The sequence below is a fragment of the Carcharhinus amblyrhynchos genome, chromosome 5 (genome assembly GCF_965287045.1).
Source record: "Carcharhinus amblyrhynchos chromosome 5, sCarAmb.v2.hapA, whole genome shotgun sequence".
Taxonomy (NCBI): Eukaryota; Metazoa; Chordata; class Chondrichthyes; order Carcharhiniformes; family Carcharhinidae; genus Carcharhinus; species Carcharhinus amblyrhynchos.
Genome location: NC_137328.1, coordinates 3,408,343 through 3,424,975, shown reverse-complemented (window position 1 = coordinate 3,424,975; position 16,633 = coordinate 3,408,343). Strand labels below are relative to the sequence as shown.

The window sequence follows — 16,633 nt, the reverse complement described above, 5'->3', positions numbered from 1 at the left end:
TGGATTGGGAATGTCCCTACTTGTTGGGACTCTGAATTGGACTTGATTGGATTGAATTGGAATAAAAACAAAATAAAGAATATGTTTTGTGTGTATAGTGTGTAAGAAACAATACTTTCCACTGTATCCCAATACATGTGGCAATAATATATCAAATCACATCATATATCAAAGAGGCCAGTCAGCCCATCATGCCTATGGCAGCCCTTTGTAGGGGTTATCCAATTAATCCCACTGCCCTGTACTTTTCCCACAGCTCTGCAAATTTATGCATGAAGTAATTTTCCAATTCCTTTTTAAAAGTTAGAATTAAATTTGGTGTCAGTGGAAGGGCTAAAGTTTTGAGTAGAGTAGATTTTTTCAGTCGAACTTTTGAGTAGATCATAAATCACCCTGTTCAGAATATTCTGCCGGGGCTCTTAAACCAATCATCTTAAATTGGAGTCCCGGTTACCCGGTCAGTGGAAATGATTAACATTCGGAAATGAACATTGCAGAGATACTGCCTGAACGTGAAAGGGAACCTCATTATCGTGACCGGAAAGTTTGAGAAGCAGAAACAGGAGTTAGACCACATTCTAACTTTTACAAACAGCATCCAACAGGGAATGTAACACATCAACTGATACAAAAACTGCAACTGTGTCATGTGACCCGCTGTCACATGACCAAAATGTCATATGACCAGAGCTGCAGGAACGCTTCAATAGGTCACCTGGCAGATGTAAGCTTCATTTCCCCCGTTTGGGAAAGTCCTGAGTAATGACTTTAAAGTTTCAATTCTTAAAATATTAACCTCAAATTCTCCAAAAAATGCGGATGTTTGGATAATGCAGACAGCGACAATTGTGCGAACATTGCCTTCCTCTGTATCCTGCCGCATTTCCCGTTAGCTGCAATTTACAAACCTGATCAAACACTGGCGGCAGGATTGCAGGGGAAGGGCAGAGTGGCCACAGCGCGGTGAGAAGTGGTTGATTTTCTTTCTCTCTGTAGCTGGGCTGGGAGATTGTGTTGCTCGCCGGTAGATTCACTGTCCATGCAACTGAGGACGCTGTTGGCTGGTAAACAGAGAGCTCCAGCTACACTGCTGCATGGTTGCTATTGTAATGTTATATTAACTCCAGTGTAGCTTGAGAGAGCAGGTAATGGGGAGGGGGCTAGTAGGTAACTACACAACGTGTCATTACATTGTAATGTTTGCATCCTTGGAGGCCTCATTTGTATTGAATAATGAATAATCCAAACCAACTGTGTTGGTGCTCTCTTGTCTTGCCCTGTCTGTACATGTGGATGAATGGTTGTGTTGTACCGTACCAACCCTTGAGGGATTGTTGTGCCGTTTCTATAAATGGGAAGGACCTTCAGTAAAAATATATTCAATAAAGACCAAATCCATGAGGAGTTGAAAGGAAACTGGAAGATGTGCCTAGCTTGTGATAGTGGAAAATCTCTGGAGAGGAAAAAAAACCTCACTGTTCTGAGATTAAAACTTCCCAAGCTGAGAAAAAGAACAAAAGTCAACCCTCAGGATTGAACCCTAAGAATCACCTTTAGACTGGTTCTGGGAAATTTGAAATGTCTTTTTTAAGTAGACAATGTTGATGAAGTGTGTTTTCAGTTGGTGCTGAAAGAAAAGTCTGCTTTTTACTGTATCTTGACATACAGTGCTAAAGCAAGCAGATCCTTCCTGATTATAACAAGTATAAATCGTCTATTTCAATACTGTCTAGTCAATAGTTCCTTTATTTTTTTTTGCTACAGTAAGGTTTTAAAATCTGAATTATGTTCTTTCAGCTTTTAACTGGAAGTTCATGTTTCTTTTTAGAAGTTAATCTATCTCTACAGATATCATATTAGTTAGGGACAAGGGTTTTGCCCCAAAGAGTCTCTGTTACAGACATTGGGCTGGAAGCCATTCTGGCCTTGGGTAACTGTGTGGAATTTGGACACACACTCCCTGTATCTGTGTGGGTTTCTCCCACAGTCCAAAGATGTGTGGATTAGGTGGATTGGCTATGCTGAATTGCCCACATCCAAAGATGTATGGATTAGCCTTGGTAAATGTGTGGGGTTACTGGGATAGGATAGGGGAGAAGGCCTGGATAAGAACATAAGAACATAAGAAATAGGAGCAGGAGTAGGCCATCCAGCCCAGATACTGTGTGAAAGAATTGATGCAAACTCGATTGTCTGAATGGTCTCATTTGTACAGTTGGGATCCTGTGGAACAGTTGCGGTGTGTGAACGATTGACTGTTAGTACACAAACTGCCTGGCATTTGCAGGGGCTGAAGAGAGACACCTGAGTTGTGGAACTCTAGAACTTGCTGCTTGATTTATTCCACTCTGATTGTTCACACAAACAGCATTTTACCCTCTGCTGCATTGTTATTTTTTAAATATCTTATTGATTTGCATATTAGCCTATTAAACTTGCCACAGGAAGTGACAAGTGGTAATTAACAGTGTAAGTGCCATTGTAATAGTGTTTATATTGTAATGTCAATCTCGCTTCATGGCCTACAAAGGAAACAGTTTAAGTGTGAAGTGTTTTTCCTACACGTGAACTTTTAAAATGTTAAATTCTTCCTTTCTCCTTTGTCTCATTTCTCTCAATCCAATCTTTCTTCCCCTCTCTTTATTACTGATTTGACTTTAATTCATCAGATTTTTCTGTTTCTCTTTCAGTCTTACTGAGTAAGGAGGCACACTGTGGGTCCCATCATTACTGTGTCCACCCCAGTAACTGCACGTAAGTAGTCTCCCAACACCAGGTGAAAGTCCAACAAGTTTATTTGGTAGCACGAGCTTTCGGATCATTGCCCCTTCATCAGGTGAGTGCACTTTAACCTGGGGGTTGTGAAACTATTTACGGTCCCATCATTGACAGAGGTACCAAATGTCCTGTTGCCCTCACGAATGACAGCGCGAAAGCATTCCAGGTTTGAAGGTGATGGGATAAAGTCTAATTAACAGAGCACATCACAAGATGTCTCAGTCCAGGAGTATTTGGGCCAGTTAGATTTTACAGAACCAATTCCCTGCGTAACCTGTGAAAATTATTCTTTTCACATAGTTATGATTTGGTGAAACATCTTATTATTTATCAGCAAATGAATGCACCATCTAATATTTTCATTACTTTCAGTGACCCTGGAACAATGCATTTCCTGCACCGTGTAAACCTGAGGCAATCATCAAAATCAGTTTTGGAATTTTTGTTAAGAAGAATGTCTACGATCAGCAAGGATCTGCCTGTGCTAACATTGTTTACCAAGGTACAGTACACACTGACTATATTTCCTAGAATTGTACAGCACCAAAGGCCATTTGGCCTATCATGTCTATGTCAGCTCTTTGAAAGGGCTACCAATTTGTCCCACTTCCTAATGATTGGGGCAGATAATGGATTAAAGGCAGAACTTCAATCATCCAGCAGTGAGCTGAACAATAGGCTGTGGACAAAATCAGATATTTGGTTTTGATGAAGAACATTACAAACATTTTATTTCGTGTTCTCCCAATCTGGTAAATCCACCTTAAGAAGTTGATCGTCTGTCCTGGGGCAAGGTGAATGCATTAAGTTTGTTTGTTTTGGCCAAGTACAAACAGCTTCCTTTTTAAATAGGGAAGACAATGGCCTAGTAGTACTTTTGCTAGACTATTAATCCGGCAATTTAGTTAATGGTCTGGGGACCTGGGTTCAAATCCTGCTACAGCAGACAGTGGAATTTGAATTCAATAAAAGGCTGGATTTAAAAATCTATTGATGACCTTGAAACCATTGTCGGAAAAACCCACTTGCTTCACTAATGTCCTTTAGGGAAGGAAATCTGCCATCCTTACCCGGTCTGGCCAGTATGTGACTCCAGAACCACATCAATGTGGTTGACTCTCAACTGCCCTCGGGCAACTAGAGATGGGCAATAAATGCTGGCCAGCAACGCCCATGTCCCAGGAATGAAATTTTTTTTAAATCCAGTTGTATATGGGAGAATTTCACTATCACAGCTCCCTCAACATGCGTCTGGACTTGGTTGTAAATAAAGAGAAAGATTCCTCTTCCCTTAGCCATCATATCTTTTAAAGTAAATTTAAAAAGGGATTGATTGAATTCTGCCCTTTGCATTTCTTTCTCGCTGGTCAGCAGTGAAGATCCTCATTTGGGCCAGAATTCTCCAGTGCTGTAATCACCACACCCCTGCTGCCACAGAGCATTTGGCGCTCAGCCAAATGTTCATTAATGCAGCAGGACTGGAGAATCCCAGCCACTGGTGAGGTCAGAGAATCCCGACTCTTTGTTCAGAAGTGCAAGTCATCATTGTTAGTATTTCGATGCATACCCAGCTCAGTACAAACATGGATAATATAGGCTTAAGTAAAAGTTTAATTCACTGGAATGTCTTGTTTTAGTTAAAGTTACTAGTACACAAGTTGAATTTTTGTATCGTCAGGATTCTTGCACGCTTTGCGACGAAGCTAAGGAGGCATTGGAGCCATACAGACACAGGGTATGAAATCTGACATGATAAATCATTTTTGAAAATTAATTCAGGTCCTCAATTGTTAACTTTGCGTAAAAGTACTCATCACTTTCAATAGTTTCCCAGTTTTAGAAGGCTGTTAATCATTTGAAAAGAGACATGTTGCTGAAGCTTTTTGTCTTGCACTCATCAGGACAAGCATAAGAATATCAAATTTCAAATGGTTACAACAATTTATATCATGAGATAAGAGTTCTGATTGGCAAGTCAACTCTGATTAGCCAATTAGCTTGGAAAAAGCAACAGGGAACAATGGGTTCTCCAAGTTTCCTGGTAATCAAAAAAGGCCCAAGGCTTGAACATATTCCTTTTGTTTGCAGGAGATGACCCCTTGCGATGAATGTCATTTCTAGCCAGTGTAAATAATCCACATTCGAAGCTCGACTGTTTATCTTAAATTGATTGTTACTGTCACTTGTACATAAGTTTTTTTTTAGTTTATTTATTAGTCACATAGTAAGGCTTACATTAACGCTGCAATCAAGTTGCTGTGAAATTCTGTTAGTCGCCACAATCCAGTGCCTGTTCTGGTCAATGCACCCAACCAGCAGGTCTTTCTAACTGGGAGGAAACTGGAGCATTTGGAGGAAACCCACGCAGACACAGGGAGAAAGTGCAGACTCCACAGAGACAGTGACCTGAGGCCGGAATTCAAACCCGGGCCCCTGGTGCTGTGAGGCAGCAGTGCTAACCTCTGTGCCACCGTGCTGCCCAAAATAGATTTGGCATCTTCCATCACATTTCAATGTAGAGGGAATATAGAACCATAGAACCCCTACAGTGCAGAAGGAGGTCATTCAGCCCATTGAGCTTGCACAGATTCTCCAACAGAGCGTCCCACCAGGCCCAGCCCCCACCCTATTCCCGTAACCTCATGCATTGATCATGGCTGATCCACTTAATCTGCACATCTTTAGACCATAAGGAACAATTTATCGTGGCCAATTCCATTTCAGATTATTGTAGTGATGTTGCTTTAAGTGAAAATATACTCGTGAATAAGTAGCCAGGATGTAAAGCGTGTGACCAATAGACATTGAGGGAGCTTTCAGTTTAGCTCCGTATGTGATGTGGAAATATTGTAACTGTACACTCCTGTTAACAGTAGCTGTTGAATCTTTATAGTAAATCTGTTTGCAGAGCAATCCTGGAAAACACCTTCAAATAAACCGAGCCTACGTTTAGTTTACCAATCCTGTGTGATATTGGTAAATCTGTGTTAAGCAAACATGGATATACAATAATAATAACTGGGAATATTTTTTAAATCTTAGTTCGCTCTGCAGGAAGTAGACATCACTGTTCCAGAAAATTCTGTCTGGTATGAAAGGTACAAATATGACATTCCAGTCTTTCACCTGAATGGACAGTTCCTGATGATGCACAAGGTAAACTTTAATATCCTTGAGAAGAGACTAACTAAACTGGAAGAGGAGTTGAATCGAAACACATGAAGATTCTAAGCGCAACTTGGAACAAGAAAATGTTTCGATTTTCCCATTTGTATTAAGACCCAGTAAGTCCTTTTACATTTCAAAATAAATCACCTGAATGTTTATAGTCACGTTAAAAATTGTTGGCTTTTGAAGTTTCTGGCACAATGCTATCTCCAAAATATTAGTGAATATTAATGCATAAAGCAAGGTATGTAAAGAACAGTAGGTCAGTTAGATCATGTCTGATGTGTATTTTAACTCCATAGGCTGGGTTTTATGGTCTCACTCATCCTGAACTGTAAAATCCCACCCAAGGTCAATGGACAATTGCATTGTACGCCCCTCGCCCACTCCCTGTCCATGGTGGACAGGGCAGTAAAATTCCAGCTCCCATCTGCCATTCATATTCACGTTGTGCCCTTATCTGAAAAATCTGCTAATCTTGGTCTTGTTGAACTTCAGTTGATGGGGCATTCATTATGGGACAGGAAATTCCAGATTTCCATTCCCCTCTGTGTGGGGAAGCGCTTCCTGACACCTAAAGGGGTGATGTCAGGAAGTGAATTTTAAGATTCAGTGCCCTCTTATTGTGGACTCCACCCATTCAGAGGAAATAGTTTCTCTCTCTTTTCTCTCTAAATTCCTTTCATCAGCTTCAACACCTGGATTAGATCACACTCGACCTTCAAATCTCAGAAACACAAGTTTAGTCTATGCAACCAGCCTCAATTGCAGAATGGTTAGTGTCCGCATCAAGAAATTTGACTATTGCCATTTCTCCCCACCTCTCCCTTTTTTTTTACATCATATTCCAATTCTCCTTTGGCTCAATTGAACCAGTCTCTCTCTCTCACTCTGTGCATTCCAGATCCTAACCACTCGCTGTGTGAATCTGTCTCCACCACACTCTCAGACAGTACATTCCAGATCCTAACCACTCGCTGTGTGAATCTGTCTCCACCACACTCTCAGACAGTACATTCCAGATCCTAACCACTCGCTGTGAGAGTTTCTCCTTGTGTCTCCATTGCTTCTTTTGCCAATTCCCTTAAATCTGTGCCCCCTTATTCCTGATCCTTCCACCAATGGGAATAGTGTCTCCCTATTTACTCTGTCTAGGGAACATGACTGTCTCCACTCACTTTTTGGACTGTGGCTTTAAATTTGGGGTAATATCATATAAAACACAATTGTAACATAAAATGAGGCTTTTAATGGGCTAGAATTGCTGGCACAGGTATAATGGGATGAATGGCCTTTGTGCAATATCATTCTGAATATGAGGGGGGGGTGAGTTGGATATAATTCATTGAATAAAATGAGGGATTTTAGATCTTAATATCGGGGAGCAGAATGAGGTCATTCGGCCCATCGAGTCTGCTCTGCCATTGAATTATGGCTGATATGATTCTCATCCCCATTCTCCTGCCTTCTCCCTGTAACCCTTGATCCCCTTATTAATCAAGAACCAATCTATCTATGTCTTAAAGACACTCAATGAGTGGGCCCCCACAGCTCTTTGTGGCAAAAAGTTCTGCAGATTCACCACCTTCTGGCTGAAGAAATTCCTCCTCATCTGTTTTAAAGGATCGTCCCTTCACTTTGCAGTCGTGTCCTTGAGTTCTCATCTCTCCACGTCTACAGTATCCAGGCCTCTCAGTATTCTGTAAGTCTCAATGAGATTCCACCCCCCCCCCTTATCCTTAGAGTAAATCAGGAGAGGGACAGAGTTCACTAACCAGTTGACACAAATTTTAGATAAGTTTAGATAAATTTGAGATAAATTAGTTTGTCCAAAATTCTGCTGTCCAAATCCTAACTTGCCCCAAGTCCTGTTTACTTATCGCATCCCTGTGCTCCATGATCTATGGTGATTCCCGGTTAAGCAATACCTGAAATTAAAACATGTTCCTTCCATGGTCTCATCCTTCCCTTTCTCTGTAACATTCACAATTCTCCAAGATCTCTGTTCTTTCTCACCTAACGAACATCCCCAATTTTAATCGCTGTGTCAAAGACAACTGAGCCTTCGGTTTGAGTAGAATTCTCTCCCTCTCTCCTCCCGAAGACAATCCTTAAAATCTGTCTTTGACCAAGATTGTAGTCAGTGGATCTAATATGTCCCATGTGGTTCAGGGTCACGCTTTGCCTAGTGAAGCTCCTGTGATCACCACATTAATTGTGTTCTCTAATTGTGGACAAAAGAACTGATTCTGGTAACCTTTATGAAATCCCTCCTTTAGTTTCTCTGCTCCAAGGAGAATAATCCCAATTCCAAAATAAGTGACCCACTGAGTTGGACTTTATTCAGCAGCAAATGGCTGCTGGTGGTGCTGTTTCTGTCTGCAGTACCGCTGGCTGTCTGCGGGCGGTGCTGTTTCTGCCTGCAGTACCGCAGAGTGCCGGTTGGCGGTGCTGTTCCTGCCTGCAGTACCGCTGGCTGTCTGCTGGTGGTGCTGCTGCGCATCAGAATGCAGCCTTCAATGAGCTGTGCCCAAAATTGGGAAATGCTGTAAAGACTCAGCAGAGAAGTCTCACAAAACCAGGTTAAAATCCAACAAGTTTAGTTGGTAGTAAACTCCACAAGCTTTCAGAACGCTGTTCCTTCATCGGGTGTGTGGAAGGTTCTGCTCAGAGAAGGACACACAAAGGTGCACACACAGTTTACAGAATACGGATTAGAATGCGAGTCTTTACAGCTAACCTGCTATTCGAGTCTTAAAGATGCAGACAATATGAGTGGAGATAGCATTAACATAAGTTAAAGAGATGTGTATTGTCTCCAGACAGGACAGTGAGGTGTTGCAAGTTCAGGCAAGTCATGGGGGTTACAGATAGTGGTGACATGAACCCAAGATCCCGGTTGAGGCCGTCCTCATGCAGAACTTGGCAAGACTGTTCCCTTCCTGTTGGCGAACACTTCAGTGGTCACGGGCATTCGGCCTCTGATCTTTGGGTAAACGTTCTCCAAGGTGGCCTTCATGACATATGAACAGAAACTGATGGCTAAGTTCCGCACACATAAGGAGAACAACCCCAACTTCTCTGTCCAAAGTCCTTCAGCATCTGGTAGCATTCTGGTGAATCTCCTCTGCACCCTCTCCAAGGCCAATTCCTGGGATGAGGAGAGACTAAGTCGGTTAGGATTATATTCACTGGAGTTTAGAGTGAGGTGGGGTGGGGGGGGGGATCTGATAGAAACTTATAAAATTCTAACAGGGTAGATTCAGAAAAAATGTTCTCGATGGTGGGGAAATCCAGAATTAGGGTCGTAGTTTGAGGATTGGGACAGAGGTGAGGAGAAGTTTGTTCACCCAGAGAGTGGTGCCTTCTCAACCTGAGTGTAGCTTGAACAACTGCAAATCATATCACACACAAGGAGACCATTCAGCCCACTCTGCTAGCTCTTTAACAGAGCTATCCAATTGATCCTATTTCCCCTTGCTCTTTCCCTGTAGCCCTGCAAAAACTTCCCTTCAAATATCTATCCAGTTCATGTTGAATATGCATCCACCGTCCTTTGAGATGATACCTTACAGATCACAACTCGCAGCATTTTCTTCCCCCTTTGAATTTAATGTTGGCAAGTGTGAGGTGGTCCACTTTGGTAGGAAGAATGGTAGGAAGGATTATTACTTACGGGGCGAAAAACTGCAGCAGGCGACGGTGCAGAGGGACCTCGGGGTCCTTGTGCATGAGTTGCAAAAACCCAGCTTGCAGGTGCAGCAGGTGGTCAGGAAGGCGAATGGGATGCTGGCCTTCATAGCGAGGGGGATTGAATATAAAAGTAGGGAGGTCTTGCTGCAGCTGTATAGGGCATTGGTGAGGCCGCAGCTGGAGTACTGTGTGCAGTTTTGGGCGCCGCACCTGCGCAAAGATATTTTGGCCTTGGACGGAGTGCAGAGGAGGTTTACTAAGCTGATACTGGAGTTGAGGGGTTGAGCTATGAGGAGAGGCTGAATAAACTGGGCTTGTACTCGTTAGAGTTTAGAAGAATGAGGGGAGATCTCATTGAGACGTATAAGATGATGAATGGGATGGATAGGATAGAGGTGGAGAGACTCTTCCCGCTCAAAAAAGACAGTAGGACTAGGGGGCACAGCCTCAAGATGAAAGGGGGGCGGTTTAGAACGGAGTTGAGGAGGAACTTCTTCACTCAAAGGGTGGTGAATCTCTGGAATTCTCTGCCCGTTGAAGTGGTGGAGGCTGCCTCGCTAAATATTTTTAAGACGCGGGTTGATGGGTTTTTGATAAGAGAGGGATTAAGGGTTATGGGGAGAAAGCGGGAAAGTGGAACTGAGCAGCGACAGATCAGCCATGATCTTATTGAATGGTGGGGCAGGCTCGAAGGGCTAGATGGCCTACTCCTGCTCCTATTTCTTATGTTCTTATGTTCTTTGAGGTCAAAATGTTGCGAGATCAAGAAAAAATTAGATATAACTCTTGGGGCCAAAGGGATATGGGAGAAATTAAATTTGATGATCATAATGAATGGCAGAGTAGGCTTGAAGGGCCGAATGGGCTCCGAGTTTCTATGTTTCGGTGTTTGTCTTTAGAAAGAATGTCAAAGTGTCAGTCCTAGAATTGACACCGTGCTTGTGCTGGGGCCTGACTGAGGTTAGAAACATTTAGCCCCATACCCTTGCTTTGTATTCCTCTGTAAAGCCAAGGATCCCTTTTTTTTTGGCAGCATTCTCAACTTGCCCTGTCACCTTCAAAGCTGTGTACAGACACCCCCAGGTCTCCCAGTCCCTGTGACCTTGCTGAAATCATAACATTTGATTAACATTACTTAGTGCTAATTTCACCTGCCCTGTATCAGTCTATGTCCCCCTGAGCTCAATCCCCCTCATGTCCCAGTTTTGTGCCATCTGCAAAGTTCAAACTGGGCCCTGTGTTCCCAATTCCAGGTCCCCTGTGAAAAACTGTGTACCTTTCCCCCAGTCTGAAACAACCCTTCAGCACTACCCTCCGCTTTCTGTCCCTTGGCTAACTTTTGTACGCACAAAGCCACTAATTCCTTTAGTCCCATGGGTTTCAGCTTTGCCGACAAGCATAGTACTTAATAGTTTATCAAATGCTTTCGAAAGTCCACATGTACAAAATAAACCATCTTCAACAACGCACTCTGTTACTTCCAAGGACTCAATTTAAGTTGAATACAATTTGTCTTTAACAAATCCACACCGGATCTGTTATTAACCCATATTTTGCCAAGTGCCAATTGATTTGGTCCAAATCCCCACCAGTCCTTGACTCAGTCACTGAGGAAGCACCTCATTCACATCGGGTGACATTCCTTCTTTGACATCATCGGCTTAAATCCTTCGAGTTTATATTTTTCAATCCCAGTCAATGTTTTCTACTCATCTCTTTTCCTGCTGAAAAATGCAAAACAATAACTTTACTCAAACGATGGCCATTATCATTTTCACCATTACGCTTGTAATTGGCATGAAGATGGATAAAATCTCTTGGTAGTTTTGGGTTGGTGTCTAAAAAGAACACTATTCAAACTGTGTTGACCTACAGAGATGATATCCCTCCTTTTCATCGTTTTACCCTAGTCGCAGTGAACTCCGAACAAACCTTAGTTGTAACAACAGATTGCAACAAACCGGGAGTGACTGCCATATACCACCTCACAGGGTTCAAAACAGATTCTGAGGAACTCGTCATGATTTTGGACAAAAATTACAGTCTGTTTTCCATAGAAAGCATTCTTTCTGGTTGTTTCACAGCTTGGTATGTCTCCTGCCATACTACAATGGGTTGTGAACATAGCCCAATCTATCACACAAACCCGCTGCCTTGGCAAAGTAGCCAACGTAACTAAGGACCCCGGACATTCTGTCTTCCACCCGGAAAAAGATACTAAAATCTGAAGTCACATGCCAACTGAATAGCTTCTTACCTGCTGCCATCTGACTTTTGAATGGACCTACCTCGCATTAAGTTGATCTTTCTCTACACCCTAACTCTAACTGTAACACTACATTCTGCACTCTCTCCTTTCCTTCTCTATGAACCATATGCTTTGTCTGTATAGCATGCAAGAAACAATACTTTTCTTTGTATACTAATACAGGTGACAATAATAAATCAAATCAAGTATTAACCAGAGTCTGCAGGGTGATGAGTGAAGAGAGCATATGCCTGTGTTGAATCAATGTTAATACAATTACACAGTTCTCTTGAGACTGTTACCTGCCTGGGTGATGCCCTGTGTGGCATGGTGGCACAGTAGTTACCACTGCTGCCTCTCAGTGCCAGGGACCTGTGTTTGATTCCTGGCTTGGGTCACTGTATGTAGGGAGTTTGCATGTTCTCCCCGTGTTTGGGTGGGTTTCCTCCCACAATCTGAAAAGACGTGCTGGTTAGGTGCATTGACCGTGCTAAATTTTCCCTCAGTGTACCCAAATAAGTGCCAGAGGGTGGCAACTAGGGAATTTTCACAGTAACTTCACTGCAGTGTTAATGTAAGTCTACTTGTGACAAATAAATAAACTTAAAACTGTAATTACAAAGCTGAAATAAAAATTCTTTAGTTAAAAACTTCCATCTTGTGTAGAAAGCTTCAGACCAAATCCACAGTCCAACAACCTGCTCTGAAAAGTCTGCTGACATTTCTCAACATTCTAAAACAACATTTTCAATAAAATAACCCACGTTCTTTTTAAGAAGTTAATTCACCCTATCTCCCAACATCAAAGCATTCCAGGACCCAAACCTGAATTTTCACCCAAAACTAAATCAGTTCCTCCTTGAGCCACATCTGAGGTATATCAAGCTATTTTTGAAATCAGTTTATTTAAGATATAATCTATATGTCTAAGCAATAATCAACAGGCATTTCCTCCATCTTCAGTGGCAGAGGTCATTATAGAGACTGGGGAATCCAGAACAGGAGGAACTATCCTTAAAATTAGATCTTTTAGCAATGAAATGAGACTTCTTCATACAAATAGCAAGAATCTGGAACCCTCTTCCCTCCAATGCTCCTGATCAAATGAGATTTCCAAGATCACGTTGGATTTTTGCCATTGTGAATCAAAGTGGGGGAATGGATGGAGCTGAGAAAGATCAGCCATGGTCTAGTTTGAATGGCAGAAGGGGTTTGAGGGGCTGAATGGCCTTTTCCTATTACTGTGTTCACTTTTTAAGATTGAAACAATTATTTCTTCACTTGCTTTTAGTAATCATCACAATCTACTGTGGGAACACGCCATTGATTATCTTAATCTCTTAAAATCCATTTGCAAAATAGAGTTCACAAAACACAAACAGACCATTCAACCCACTGATGAAGGGTCATAGAATCGTAAAATCCTACAGTGCAAAAGGAGGCCATTTGGCCCATCAGGTCTGCACCGACTACAATCCCATCTATCTCCATAACCCCACATATTTACCCAGCTAGTTCCCCCAGACACTAAGGGGCAATTTTTGTTCAGGTTTGTAATTACAGTTTTAAATTTATTTATTAGTGTTGCGAGTGTTACATTAACACTGCAATGAAGTTACTGTGAAAATCCCCCAGTCCCCACACTCTGGTGCCTGTTCAAGTACACTGAGGGGGAATTTAGCATGGCCAATTCACCGAACCAGCACGTCTTTGGAGTGTGGGAGGAAACCAGAGCACCAAGTTGGGATGTCTTGTTGAAATCATACAAGACATTAGTAAGGTCACGCTATGAATACTGTGTGCAGTTCTGGTCACTCTGTTATAGAAAGGATATTATTAAACTAGAAAGAACGCAGAAAAGATTTACTAGGATGTGACCAGGACTTGATTGTTTGAGTTATAAAGGAGAGGCTGGATAGACTGGGACTTTCTTCTGTGGAGCATGGAAGGCTCAAGGGTGATCTTAGAGGTCTATGAAATAATGAGGCGCACAGATCAACTAGATCGTCAATATCTTTTCCCAAAGGTAGAGGAGCCTAAAACTAGGGGCATAGATTTAAGGTGAGAAGGAAGAGATACAAAAGGCAGTTTTTTCACTGAGGATGGTGAGTGTCTGGAACGAGCTGCCAGAGGCAGTAGTAGACAGGTACAGTTTTGGCTTTTTAAAAAGCATTTAGACAGTTACACGGGTAAGTTGGGTATAGAGGGATGTGGGCCAAATGTGGACAATTGGGACTACCTTAATGATTGAAAAAGAGGGGTAGCATAGACAAGTTGGACTGAAGGGCCTGTCTCCATGCTGTAAACCTCTATGACCTGGAGAAAACTTACTACGGAGAGAACGTGCAAACTCCACACAGACGGTGACCCAAGCCGGGAATCGAACCCAGGTCCCTGGCATTGAGAGGCAGCAGTGCTAACCACTGTGCTGCCATCAGGTCATCCAGACTCAATGTTGGCTCGATTCCCTCTCCACGGATGCTGTCAGACGTGCTGAGACTTTCCAGCATTTTCTTGCTTGTGTGTACACGGCACACAAGCCAAATATGAAGGCATTGAGATTGCAGATCACCACTTCCCTTCCAGCAGCCCACTCACATTATTAAGGCATTGTATTCTGTACTTCTGAAGATTTTATTCCAAGCATATTTACAAACTATTTGTATTGCAGACAAACCACCTTCCCACAGTGATAACAGAAATTGTTTATTTGCTTTGGCAGAGAGATGAGGAGATAACATCATTTCATTTGCTGCTATTCATAAAACAGCAACCTGCAATTTCACCCACCCAGGTTTCAATTTGCTCCGATTCCCAGCCTTCAAATCTAACCCTCGGCCCGTTTCTGCATTTAACAGGAAATTACAAAGAAATCATTCTCAAAAAAAATGTAGATGTCTATCAAAAAATATACACAGCATCATTTTATCACAGTTCAGTTGTATGTATCTCTATATAGATATATAGGTATATATGCATTTTTAAAAAATTCAATCTTTGATTTAATATTGACATGTATTAGCATGCAGTAAGAAGTATTGTTTCTTGTGTGCTATACAGCCAAAGCATACCGTTTATAGAGAAGGAAACAAGAGTGCAGAATGTAATGTTAGCTAGGGTGTAGAGAAAGACCAATTTAGTGCGAGGTAGGTCCATTCTAAAGTCTGACTGCAGCAGGGAAGAAACTATTCTTGAGTCAGTTGGTACGTGACTTCAGACTTTTGGATCTTTTTCTCTCTTTCACCACCTTCCGTCAGGAATGTCCGGGATGCGTTAGGTCCTTTGTTATGCTGGCTGCTTTGCCAAGGCAGCAGGAAATGTAGACAGATTCAATGGATGGGAGACTGGTTTGAGTGAGTGGATTGGGCTATATGCACGTCCTTTTGTAGTTCCTTATGATCTTGGCCAGAGCAGGTGCCATACCAAGCTGTGCCATACCAAGCTGTGATACACCCAGAAACAATGCTTCCTGTGGGGCATCAGTAGAAGTTGGAGAGAGTGGTAGCTGACATGCCAAATTTCTTTAGCTTTCTAAGTAGAGGCATTGGTGGACTTTCTTAACTGTAGTGTCGGCATGGTGGGGAGGACCAGGACAGGGCGCTCACAATCTTCTGCCTCTGACAAGCAAACACCATTAAACTGAACTAGTAATTCTCCCATATGCATTATTTGGTTGGAGTCATGCTATTAACTTGCTAAGGACAATTATGTCTCTTGTTTTCTTAGTGGACTTTGTTTTTCCAAGATTTCTTTTAACGTAAGTTTCTATTTGGTAATATTACAGAATTGTGAGCATTTAATTCTTCAACACTTAAGAAGCGAAAGAGATTTTGACAATCAGCGAACACAGAATTAAGATGGTTGACAAAATTACCTGTGGGTATTTGAGGAGAATGATATTTGTTTTTACACAGCGAGTTGTGGCTCTTTCAAAAGAGCTGGTATAAACACAATGGGGTACCTGGCCTCCTGCTGTACTGTGTGGTTAAGAACCTTCTTGCCCTGAGCTTTATTGAAGTAGAGGTGGGAAGGCAAAGCCACACCCCCCCCCCCCCGAGACTTCTTTGGGGAGTACGCAACGTTTATCTCTCTGTAATTGAGAGCAACTCACCAAGGCTCCTTCGACAGCACCATCTAATCCCACGAGCTCCACCACCTAGAAGGACAAGCACAGCAAACACGTAGGAACTCCACCACCTGGAGGTTCTCCTCCAAGCATACGCTGCTGCGTCAAAACCCTGGAACTCCTTCCCTAACAGCATGGTGAGTGTACCTACACCACATGGACTGCAGCCTCTCAGCCCCTACCTAACCAAACTCCTGAAGAATCCTCAATGTTATGAGATGAGCATTCCTTCCACCAAACCTCCCGTGTATACTGACCACGGCAAGACATAATCTACAATGTGAGGTTATCCACTTTGGAAGAAATAATAGTAGGATGGAATATCATTTAAATGGTGAGACGTTGCAGCATGCTGCTGTGTAGTGGGACCTGGGGGTCCTTGTACATGAATCACCAATAGTGAAGCCAAGGAAATTGGGGATGCACAATTGGCTGGAAGAGGAGGAGCAATTTCAACAAAATTCTTTATCACTGTTGTTGGTCTTCCTGACTGCTTGGATTCTGTTGCGATTCTTATTGTTACTTCTGCAGGATTAAATTGTCACATTTGTTTCCTCCCCATTTCCTGCTTGACAAGAACAATAAACAGGAATATCCTTCACAGAGAAGCTGTCGGCCCC

At 42.4% G+C, this 16,633-nt stretch overlaps 1 protein-coding gene across 2 annotated transcripts; it reads left to right on the top strand.

Moving 5' to 3' along the window:
- The first annotated feature begins 694 nt into the window (after positions 1 to 694).
- c5h5orf63 (chromosome 5 C5orf63 homolog) lies at positions 695 to 6,102 on the top strand. Of its 2 annotated transcripts, none has more exons than XM_080189592.1 (5): positions 695 to 724; positions 2,691 to 2,836; positions 3,151 to 3,280; positions 4,457 to 4,513; positions 5,821 to 6,102. In XM_080189592.1, exons 3-5 carry the CDS (start codon positions 3,164 to 3,166, stop codon positions 5,998 to 6,000), a joined length of 354 nt encoding a protein of 117 aa, XP_080045718.1. In that variant the 5' UTR covers positions 695 to 724; positions 2,691 to 2,836; positions 3,151 to 3,163; the 3' UTR covers positions 6,001 to 6,102. The 2 variants fall into 2 exon arrangements, with proteins under 2 accessions (XP_080045718.1, XP_080045717.1); XM_080189591.1 differs by having other exon boundaries at positions 698 to 963.
- The last annotated feature ends 10,531 nt before the right edge of the window (positions 6,103 to 16,633 follow it).